The sequence below is a fragment of the Neofelis nebulosa genome, chromosome 11 (assembly GCF_028018385.1).
Source record: "Neofelis nebulosa isolate mNeoNeb1 chromosome 11, mNeoNeb1.pri, whole genome shotgun sequence".
Taxonomy (NCBI): Eukaryota; Metazoa; Chordata; class Mammalia; order Carnivora; family Felidae; genus Neofelis; species Neofelis nebulosa.
Window position 1 is genome coordinate 79794766 of NC_080792.1, and position 11367 is coordinate 79806132.

An 11367-nucleotide genomic window follows, 5' to 3' on the forward strand; every position below is an offset into this window, starting at 1 on the left:
TTTAAAAAAAAAAAAATTCCAGTGTAATTAGTGTACAGTGTTATATTAGTTTCAGGTGTACAATGTAGGGGTTCATCAATTCCATATGTTACTTAGTGTTACCTTTCTGAGCCTTGCTTCCTCGTGGATAAATGGGGCAAACGGCTTTCTTGCATATCCTTACTGGGATTTTGTGAGGAAAAAGTGAAGTTGTGTCCATATGAAAATGCTTTGAGAAGTAAAGACATATGGACAAATAAGATGATGGTGATGATGATGATGATAATGGCGATACCACATTACCAAAATTGTCCAGAACAAAGAACAAATGAAATTATCAGAAGAGGGAGTTAAATATAGAAGGCCTCCTTCAGTTTGGGAGAATAGGACACATAAAGAGTAAAGGAAACAGAAAGACGAATTTCTGAATTTCACCTACAGGAGAAGAGAGCATGAGGGAGAAAGAACATCAGCAGAAGTTTGGGGAGGGGGACCCACTAAAAACACCTCTGTTGGAAGAAAGTGGGGAGAGGTGGGCGTACAAGACAAGAATGTTAGGGATGGAACACTTCCATATCAACAATGGCTCAGTCCGTTAAGAGTGAGAAGCTGTATCATTAAGAACAGTATTTCCCAAAGTGTGCTTTGTGGCGTATTAGCCTTAGGATCAAAGGGTCCTGGGCTACATGTTAAGCAAATTATGCCCTCTGTTAACTCTGCCACTGAAGAGCCACAAGGCACAGTGTTGGCCACACGTTCTGAGAAACCCTGAAGGAAAGGAAGGGGTTTACTTTTGCTAAACTTAGCATTTGACCTCCCAATTTCATAACCCCTCCCCGCCCCTTTTTTGGTAAAACTTGTTAACATTGGGCAGAACCAGTTGTCCAAGAAGCATGGTTCTGGGAAGTCTGGCTTAATTCTTGACCTTGGAGTTTTGAGATACGAACCTAATGCCAGCATAATTGGAGGTTTTCAGATATGTTCAGGCTCATGCTTTGAAGGCATCGCATTTCTGGGTGAGTGGCTCTGAACTGAAGAGAGCCGTCCCATGGACTAGCAAGTTGAAGATAGAGACCAGTTTCTAAGCATGGACCCACTGGTCTGCAGTGTGAGGATCCAGACCAGCCAGGAAAGTTATCGTTGGGAACCGAGCCTTGGCCAGCCTCTCGGTGAATCATGGCATTAGCCTAGTAGATCTCCTGGATATTTTTCAAAAAAGTTGTGGCAGAAATGCGGAACATAGCTCAGAAGCAAGGAGCATCCTCAGAGATAAAGGTAGGAACAAACTTAGGCCTCTGTAGCCATTCATTCATGCAGTTCATTCATTCATTTATCAAATAAATGTTACTTATTGACGATGTGCTCTGCATTGTGCTAGGTGAGCTCAAGGGGCACACGTGCACAAATTGGTGTGAAGAAATAAAGGTGCACTGAGAGAAATCTATTCCAAGTATAGTGGGCACAACCTAGGGTGAGGGAGAAGGGCAATCAAAAAGGCCCTCATGGAAGAGGTGATTTTCCAGCTGAGTTTTGAAAGAGGAGTAAAATCTGCATTTTAACAAGATCCTCAAGTGCTTGAAATTTGGGAAGCACTCGCGTGGGAGGTGAGTCCTCCTACTTGGTCTCCCCTTGATGATTCTTCACAAGTTTCCTCCGAAGTCATCATTAAAATTCATACGTTATAAGTCAGAAATAATTTGCTTATTAATGACAAACTGCCCCTCAACCATGGCCTGTTTTGCTGACTCATTTAATAGCTGCTATTGTTATCTGGGCAGTGTTTGATGACTTTGGGAAATAGGCTCTGGTTGGACTTTTTTTTTTTCCTTTTTCCTTTAAAAAAAAAAAAAAGGTGTTATGGGGGCGCCTGGGTAGCTCAGTCAGTTAAGCATCTGACTTTGGCTCAGGTCATGATCTCCCAGTTTGTGAGTTCGAGCCCTGCGTCAGGCTCTGTGCTGACGGCTTGGAGCCTGCTTCAGGTTCTGTGTCTCCCTCTCTCTATGTGCCCCTCCCCTGCTCATGCTCTGTCTCTCTCTGTCTCTCAAAAATGAATAAACGTTTAAGAAAAAAAAAAACAGCTCTTACAGAATTTTTTTAAACATGAAAAAAATCATGTTCCCATGACCCAGCTTCACGAGCCATCCATTAGTGGTCAATCTTGTTTTATCTATATTTCCCATATTATGTTATGATGCAATCATCATATCATTTTATCAGTAAATTAAAATAGTATTTAAAATGTATTTTCTTTTAGAGAGGCAAAAAAATGTTTTCTTTTATAGGAACACACAGATTAACATCTTTTTTTTTTTTTTTTTTTTTTTTAATTTTTTTTTCAACGTTTTTAATTTATTTTTGGGACAGAGAGAGACAGAGCATGAACGGGGGAGGGGCAGAGAGAGAGGGAGACACAGAATCGGAAACAGGCTCCAGGCTCCGAGCCATCAGCCCAGAGCCTGACGCGGGGCTCGAACTCACAGACCGTGAGATCGTGACCTGGCTGAAGTCGGACGCTTAACCGACTGCGCCACCCAGGCGCCCCCACACAGATTAACATCTTGAAATAGATGTAGTCTGTACCTCCAATAGCCTAGGACTGAAAGGACTCCAATAGCAGTTTAAGGTCTAGATTCCCAAGTAACAAATGTCAGTGGCCACCCTCTGCCACATAGTAACAAACAAAGCAGGGGCTGCTTGGCTGACATGCATATCTATAAAATCTGCAGGCATCTATAACAGAAATTTCTAACAATGCCACACTTCAGGTAAGGTTCTTACCATCTGGAACCGTTTTTTTACCCTTCAGAGCTTCATGTGCCAGAATTCATAAGAAATAAATCACAAGGGTCTCTTAATATTAATACCCCGTTTCTCAGCTGACAGTCGTGTGGGAAGAGCTAGAGAGGGTTGGAGAGAACCCAAACTGAGAGGCCTTATTGGGTCTGTAGTAGCTTACAGTAGCAATAGACCCAGTATTGGGTCTATTGTAGCTTACTGGCTACAGTATTTAGAGCTCCAACTTGTGAGCAGTGTTAAATCTCCTGGGTCAGCTTCCTGGACTGAGAGATCTGTTATTTCCAAGTTCTGCCTTGGTCCCACACACACACACACACACACACACACACACACACACACACACACACAATCTCCTCTCTAAATTTAATTGAAGTCCGCTTGAAACATAGCTTTGATGGATGAGCAGAGTCCCTGGTGGAGCCTGGGTCAGATGGAAAGAACAGTCAGTTTGGTTTGCCTTTCATCCTGTGGGTATTTACTTTCTCTTTGACCACAAACCTTGTCTTCTAGAGCAGATGTGGTCAGGCGTGGGGCAGGGCTATAGCTTCCTCTGCCAGCCCACGACCAGATAATGGATTCTGACCATGGCTTTCAGACCACCCATCCACTATCCACTGAATCTTCTGCGGGTGTATGAGACCCATTGCCTTGTTATGAGGAGGATTTCTCTTTGCCTCTTTTCTGTGTTGGATCTTTTTTTGCTGGATCCTGTGTCTTTCTCTTTCTTGATTTATTGCTTTGTTTTGGGGGAGCACATCCTCCCATAGCTTTCTGAGAAATAGTGTATGGGAGATAGTTTTTTTTGTTGTTGTTGTTGTTGTTATTGTTGTTTGGGTTTTTTTGGGGGGATCTTGAATGTCTGGAAATATCTTTATTCTCTCCCTTGACCAATTGTTTGGATGGGTCTGAATCGAGGTTGGAAACAATTTTCCTTCGGGATTTGGAAGTCATTGTTTCACTGTTTAACTTTCAACATTGCTGAAAACATGGCATGCTTTTTCTTCTTCTAAAGTTTGTAGGATTGGGGAGAAATTTTACCCTTAAATATCTGAAATTTCACCACGATGTGCTTTGGTACACATTTTATTGGGTATCAGGGGACTCTTTCAATCTGGAAACTCATGCATTCAGTTCTGAACATTTTTCCTGTAATCATTTATTTAATAATTTCCTCTCTTCAATTTTCTTTGTTTGCTTTTGGAACTTTCCGATTAGATGTTGGATTTCTGGGAATGATTCTCAAATTTTCTTTTATTTTCTTGAGTATTTTCATCTTTGGGGGAGAAAATATCCTTCCTCATTTTTTTTTTATTGTGACAAAATATACATAACATTTACTCTCTTAACTATTTCTAAGCGTACAGTTCGGTGACATTCAGTACATACACATTGTTAGGCAGCCATGGCCACCACCCTCCCCCAGAACTTTCCCTGTCTTCCCAAACTGAGACTTTGTATCCATGAAACAATAACTCCACATTCCCCTTACTCTGCAGCCACTGACAACCACCATCTCCTTTCTGTCTCAATGAATGTGACTACTCTATGTACCTCATGTAAGTGGGATCATGGAATATTTGTCCTTTTGTGGCTGGCTTATTTCACTCAGCATAGCGTCTTCAAGGGGTATATTGTAGCATGCATCAGAATTTCCTTTCCTTGAAAGGCTGAATAAATATTCCATTGTATGTGTATACCACCTTTTATTTGTCCATTCATCTGTTGATGGACATTTAAGTTGCTGCCACATTTTTCCATCTTTTTGATTTTTGTATTACTTCCTTGAGTTTATCTCAACTTCGACTTCTAATCCTTCTGTTTTTTTTTTTTTTAATCTACCCTCATATTTTTAAGTCCCAAGCTCTCTGTTTTGCTTTTCTGATTTATTTTTTTCCCAACCTATTCTTGTTTTGTGGTTACCACCCAGTTTCTTATTTCTCTGAGGATGTTCATCATCTGGCCTTGAAGTTTTCTTGCGCCTCTTGGCATTATTTATTTCCTTGCACTTCATTTCTTCTGTAAACCACAGGTCTCTTAATTCAGAAGAATTGCTCCCATGTCCAATAATCTGTGACTGCCTGTTCATATTTGAAAGTGAGACACTGAAAAACTTCCTGGAAGTTTTGTGTGTGAGGATGGGGCTTGTCAACGGGTGGGTGGCCTGGCATGACTGGGTGGCAGTTCCATGATTTCTCTGGAGAACTTCTAAATGTTTGTGTCTGCAGGTTTGTTTTCTTTTGGTATGGCCACATTCTTTTTTTTTTTTTTTTTCAACGTTTTTTATTTATTTTTGGGACAGAGAGAGACAGAGCATGAACGGGGGAGGGGCAGAGAGAGAGGGAGACACAGAATCGGAAACAGGCTCCAGGCTCCGAGCCATCAGCCCAGAGCCTGACGCGGGGCTCGAACTCACGGACCGCGAGATCGTGACCTGGCTGAAGTCGGACGCTTAACCGACTGCGCCACCCAGGCGCCCCTATATGGCCACATTCTTGAAGAGAAGTTCTCCAGTCTCCTACCTGGATGCCAGGGTAGGGGTACTAAGTGGGGACAGGGGCTAGAGCCTTCCTTGTTCCGTGGTGTCTTAACTGTAACCTCAGGTGTCTAGAGCCATTGTGTTTAATCTCACCAGAGAGCAAATCTCCCATCTTTTGTCAGGGTTGTTGAGGAAGTAGGTGCCTACTGCATGGGCTGACAGATGACCTCTGGTAATAATGACTTCTTAAACAGACTTGCAAAGATTCCTCCTCTCTTTGGCCCTACTTTTAATTCCTCCCTTGAGAAGTGATATCTTCAATGGGTGCCTCCAATTTCTGAGTCTTTCTAGAGTTTTTTTAGGGTACACTGACTTCATTCTTGTTGGCTTCTTCTTCTGCAGGATTCAGATTTCAGTGTTATCTACTCTGTAAAGTCAGTCAGTGTTCAGCTAGCCATTTTCCGTGTTCCAAGATTTTGTCACCTCTTTCATTTCTTCGCCTGTTCTCCTAATTTGTCCTTCGGTGTTTGTGCCCTTTTAAATTCACTTAACTTTCATTTTAAGTGGTTTTGGAAAGGAGTGGAGGAGAGCAAGCATGTTTAATATTCCGTGCTTAACCAAAAGTCTTCCTTGTTTATTCGTATGCATTCCAGTTTAGCATTAATATTTACTTATAGGCTGCAACAGTTATTTATTCCAGTGACGTATTTTCTTGTCATTGCTTTTGTTCTTACTGAATTTTCTAGTCTCAATAAAAAGAGAAAAACTGCCACTGAAAAGGCAATGGCTGTATCCCTAAAATGTACACACCATCATCTCCATCATCATCATCATCATCATCATCATTGATACTTATTGAATGCTAGCTGTGTCCTAGGCAATGGGATGAAAACATTTAACTTTTATCATCCAGTCTTCACAGCAGTACTTGGGTAAGTACTATCACAATGGCCATTTTACAGGGTTGGAAAACCAAGCCTCAGAAAGACTGAGTCAGTGGCATGAGATCACAAAAGTAGCAAATGGCAGAAAAGGATTTGAACCTCAGTGGTTGGTATCTAGACAAGCTCTCTAAGTGTGAGGGAGAAGTTCTGTTGAAAGAAGGCTTATATATCACCCAGTCAAATGTCATTGGCTGTTTCATATTCGCTCTTAAGAGTGACCAGATTGGTTCAGCTGTGCAAATGACTGTATCACGTACTCATCAAGTGTGGAGGCTCAGCATGGATTCAACTCCAGTCTCTTGAGCCAGGTAGCAAATTCCAGCCACACAAACAACAGATGGTGAACTCAACCTGAAATTGCCAACACTCCTGCAATTTGCCTGGAACCTTTCTTCTACATCTAAGAGCACAGAAATCTTGCTGATCTTATTTACTGCTTGATAGAGGTAAAGGAGTATATCAACATCTGGAATCGAGCGTGGCACATAATAGATGCTCAAGAAATATTTGTTGCACAAACAGACATTCTTTCTCCAGAGTCAGAAGCCGTATGGAAGTTATGGAGTTCCTTTTGGATGGAATAAACAAAGATACCCAGGGATGGATGGGAGCATGGGGAATGAGGCTTGAAAGCCAGCCTGAAGCTCCATTTTCCAAGCCATATGGCCTGATGCAGGGCTCCATCTGTATGGAGAAGGGGTGCCATTTTCAAATTCCTACGAATGTGCAATTTGGGCTAGCAGTGGCTCAGGCCGGGGACAAGTTCTTGAGACATCTGTCCCTGGAATTGAGTACAGGTTAAGTGCACTTTCAATGCAGGCAGAAGCAAAGATGTCTATGTCTCTGCCCCTGGCAATGCTTGGCTCATCAAAGTTTGGATACAACAAGCCATGTTGTACCAATTCTCACCTGTAGGGCACTGACTGCCTCACAACTCCCAGGACTTCCCTACCTCCACATGGGGGTGGTGGGAAGATCACAGATGCCCACACACAGCTTGAAGAGTGTTCTTCCAAATGTATATTTTTCAAAGTAGTTTTATTATCCCTCAACATCTCCAACTGGGTAATTTATAGAAGGCTTCTCAGGCTTGGTTTAATAAAGAATCTCGATTGTTTCGAGATTTGCTGGTTCTTCCTACAGTTCTGGGAACTAGTTATTTTGAGCCTTATCAATATTTTCCATACATTCACATTCATGTGACTTTGTATTATCTTTACCGTGTTTCTTGATTGGGGTGTTGTTGATATTTGGGGTAGGTCAGTTCTTCATTGGGTGACAGACTCCAGCATTGCAGGATGCGACTACTCTTAGCTCTTTCCAACAAATGCTGGTAGTGCCCCCACATCACTGCAACACCACAGTTTTTGAGTGCCTCCATGGGGAATGGCATCACTCCCAGCAACGGTGTGCCTGACTTTACCACAAATTATGGATAAGTCAGACTTGGAAATAGCCAGATGGAAGCCCGCAAGACACCCTAGGGAAACACACAGCTGGCCAAGTTGGTCAGCCACCTCCTTCCTGCACACCTTTCCTCTTCCTCTTTATTCTTTGGACTTTGGAGTCTTTATCATGAAATGTGTCGAGCCCAGATCCACATGGTTTCAATGGGAAAGCACCTCAGAGGGAGTGCAATGGGGAGGGTGTGGGAAGCTCTTTTATAGGATTTGGGTTTCATTTATTTGATGTTCTGTTTGGCTTTGTATGTGACATATGTTGTTTCCAGGCTTCAGATCTATCCATCTGTCTGAAAATTATTGCATGTACCTAGCACAATGCTGGGAGCTCGACATGCTTTATCTTGTTCCATCCTTATAACGCTTTTGCTCCAGTTAAAACGCTTTTCAAATTTCCATTTTCTTTCTTTCTTTCTTTTTTTTTTTTTATAAATTGTTTTAAATGTTTATTCTTGAGAGAGAGACATACACACACAGAGTGCAAGCAGGAGAGGGGCAGAGAGAAGGATCCGAAGCAGGCCCCAGGCTCTGAGCTGTCAGCACAGAGCCTGATGCAGGGCTCCAACTCACAAACCGTGAGATCATGACCTGAGTGGAAGTCAGATGCTTCACCGACTGACCCATCCAAGTGCCCCTCAAATTCCCATTTTCTAGATGAAGAAACCAAGGCTTTGAGAAGGTATGAAACTTGCCCATGGTCAACATTCCCAACTCCAGTGTCTGATTTCTGGCATTGGAGTGGTGTCTTGCTATAAAACTACTGGAAAGGTCTTGAGAGAGGGAATGGGGAGGAGGGGGTCAAAAAAAGAGGTTTCCATTCAAAGCATGTACCAGTCTTATCCCCAGGACACACCAAGTGGCATCATTAGTATCCAACCTGTCACCACCAGCTGGAGTGTTAGCTCATATCCGATCAATGAAGGAAAAAGCCTTTGCAGGCAGTTTTATAATTGGCACTGGGAAAGGGGTGAACTGTCTGCTGATTCATTAATAAATCAGGATAGAGTGTGGGCACCGATTCCAGCCAGAGTGTCTGCTGCTGCTTGGGGAATTTGGCTGCAGCATCCTCCCCAGTTCGCTGCAGAAAACCCAAGACCGGATATCTCTCTGGTGAGGAAGGAAGGGAGGAAACTGGCTGGCTGGTTCTAAGGAACCTGATACCACGATTTTCCTGGCTCCAGTGGGGAAAAAGGCAGCAGGAGTTGAGCAGACATCATGATCCATTAACACCATTCATTCATTCATTCATTCATTCCCTCACACATGCATTCATTTCATGTATTTATGGAGCATCCATCACCTGCCAGATTCTCTTCTAGGTGCTGAAGATACAGCAGCAAACAACACTGGCGAATACCCCTACCCTCATAGGGCTTATACTCTAAGGAAGGGACACAAACAGTAAGCGCAGTAATAAGTAAAACAATGTATCAGATGGAAGAGAAGTGCTTTGGGCGGAAAACAGCAGGGAAAGGGGAGTAGAGCTTGTGGGGATTTTGATTTTCAACACTGACATCTGAGTAAAGATCTAGTATTAGCGTCATGCTGGACACTTGTTCCAAGCGTTTTATAATCATCTCATTAATACCGCAACGTCAAGAAATTATGGCTATGATTATTCCCATCTGACAGACAGAAAGAGGCGGAAGGTAAGAGAGGTGCAGCGATTTCCGGAGATCGTACAGCTTAGTCTGTGGTCGGAACTCGTGTTTGAAACCAGGCAGTCAGAGTTTCAGCGGCGGCCCGCTTGCATGCTGGTGCAGACAGCGGACAAACGGGGTTTGGGACAGAGCAGGCTGAGCGTGCAGATGAAATCTTTGTGTGTACCCACCAAGCGAGTGTGGGCGGACTTGCGTGGGGGACGGGGGCGGATCTTCAGCTCGATCTTCCTGAGCTGAATCCCACTCTCGGTCTGTGGCTGCGGAGTTGGGTCGCCCAGCTGCAGGCGAGGTGGACCCGCGGGAGAGGGAGCTCGCTGCAAGGGTTGTCCCGGCACAGTGCCGGTCGGAACCTCACCCCGCCGCCACCCCCGGGCCAGCTGCTCCAGTCAATAAGGCGAGGGCCTCGAGGACGCTCGCCGCCCTCCTGGTGGGTTTCTCCCGGGAGTTCCCACCGGGGCTGAAGGGGGCCGCGGAGCCCAGCTCTGGGAGGGCAGACTGGAACACCAGCAGCGTCTGGGCGAGAGAGGCGCGCGGTTCGGGAGGCGGGCGCGCACAGGGCGCGAGGAGTACCCCAGTGCATTCCCGGGAGCGCCCCGGGACAGAGCGGTGGAGGGGTGCCAGGGAGCCCTTGGGGGACGCCAAGAGAGGCGGAGATAGGGTAGGCGCGCCGCAGAAAGAGTAAAAGAGAGGCGAGGGCGCATGTCGGAGGGGGCGCTCAAGAAAGGCCTGGAGAGAGTGCAGGCCGCTGGAGAGAGGGGGCCGGGGTGGTGGGTGGTGGGTGGTGGCGGGGAGTGCCAAGGAGAGGGAGCTGGCGTAGGAAGAAGCAAGAAGGAACCGTTGCCTGGAGAGGGGTGCCTAAGAAAGCACGGGACCAGGGTCAAGGAGAGGGCGTCGGAAATCTCTTGGGGATCCCCAGAAAGACTGTATGCTAAAAGAGTGCCACGCGCTGGAGAGGGGGACCCCCGGTCGCGGCACGGATCGGGCCGTAGAACCGGCGCGCTCAGAGAGTGGGGCGTGCTGTTGCCCGCACGGGTGGCGCACTTGGAGGTTCCAGAAAAGCAGGTTGAGAAGAGCCGCACCGGTGCTCAGGGATGTCAGAGGAGACAGGGAAAGAAGCCGCAGAGTCCACGGAAGAACTCCCCGTGTTGGAAAGAGTGCACCCACCATGGGCGCTGGAAGGACGTGGAGAGCCGGCCTGGGAGAGGCTGGGTCAGGGCTCTGAGCGCCCCAGGGAGCGCAGAGGAGGCGCTAGTGGTTGGTGGCGGAGTTCTGAGAGCCTGAGAAAAAGGAGGGGGCGCAGAGGACGGAAAACCCCGGGTGCGCCGGGCAGTGCGTAAGGGAGCGGTGGAGAGCGCGCTGGGTCCCCAGTACTGGCGCAACGCTGCCCAGGTCTCCCCTCCCCGATTGCTCCAGGTCCTAACTCACTCACCATGATGGAGAAGACGAAAGCCACGATGTTGATGGGGTACGCGGGGCAAAAACACGAGACGATGGCGAGCCACAGGTAGTTCTTGGGCCTGGGCACGTCCTCCTCGGTCTTGTCATCCTCGGTGTTGGCCTCGGGACTGCTGTCCAAAGCCCTCTTGAAGTCCGCGCTGGGGTCGTTGTACTGAGACATGGGCGAGGCCGGCGGCACAGGGAGGGCCGAGGAGCGCACGGTCGGCGTGGTCTGGGACTCTGGCCGCCCGCTCTGGCGAGGCTCTGAAAAGCCAGCGGCGCGGGGCTCGAGGGAGACGTGACCTCACTTCTCCGGCGTCCTCCGCCTGGGCTGAGGGACGTGGGCCAAGAACCTCGGCACAAGAGGGAGGGAGGGAGCAAGGGGGTGAGGAGAGGCGGTGGGGAGGAGAGGGAGCCCGCCCGCCTGAGTAACAGGGGGAAGGCACTTCTTGCAGACACACCCAGAGACCATCAGACAGACGCACAGACTCACTCCTGAGTCCAGAATGGCAGGAGGCACAGGGAAGGGGAGAGCGAAGGCCCTTTAAGGTGCAAACTGGCCCGCCTTTGGTCTGAAGAGGACCAGGTATCTTTTCGAGCTGCTGTATTTGAAT

At 46.7% G+C, this 11367-nt stretch overlaps 1 protein-coding gene across 1 annotated transcript in view; it reads right to left on the reverse strand.

Annotated features, from left to right (window-relative positions):
* The window catches only part of TMEM233 (transmembrane protein 233), a 38485-nt gene extending 27409 nt beyond the window's left edge, over positions 1–11076 (reverse strand). The window contains exon 1 of the mRNA XM_058691138.1: positions 10746–11076. Within this exon, the coding sequence (XP_058547121.1) occupies positions 10746–10934 (189 nt within the window). The 5' untranslated portion in view covers positions 10935–11076. The remainder of the gene's footprint in view (positions 1–10745) is intronic.
* Between the last annotated feature and the right edge of the window lie 291 nt (positions 11077–11367).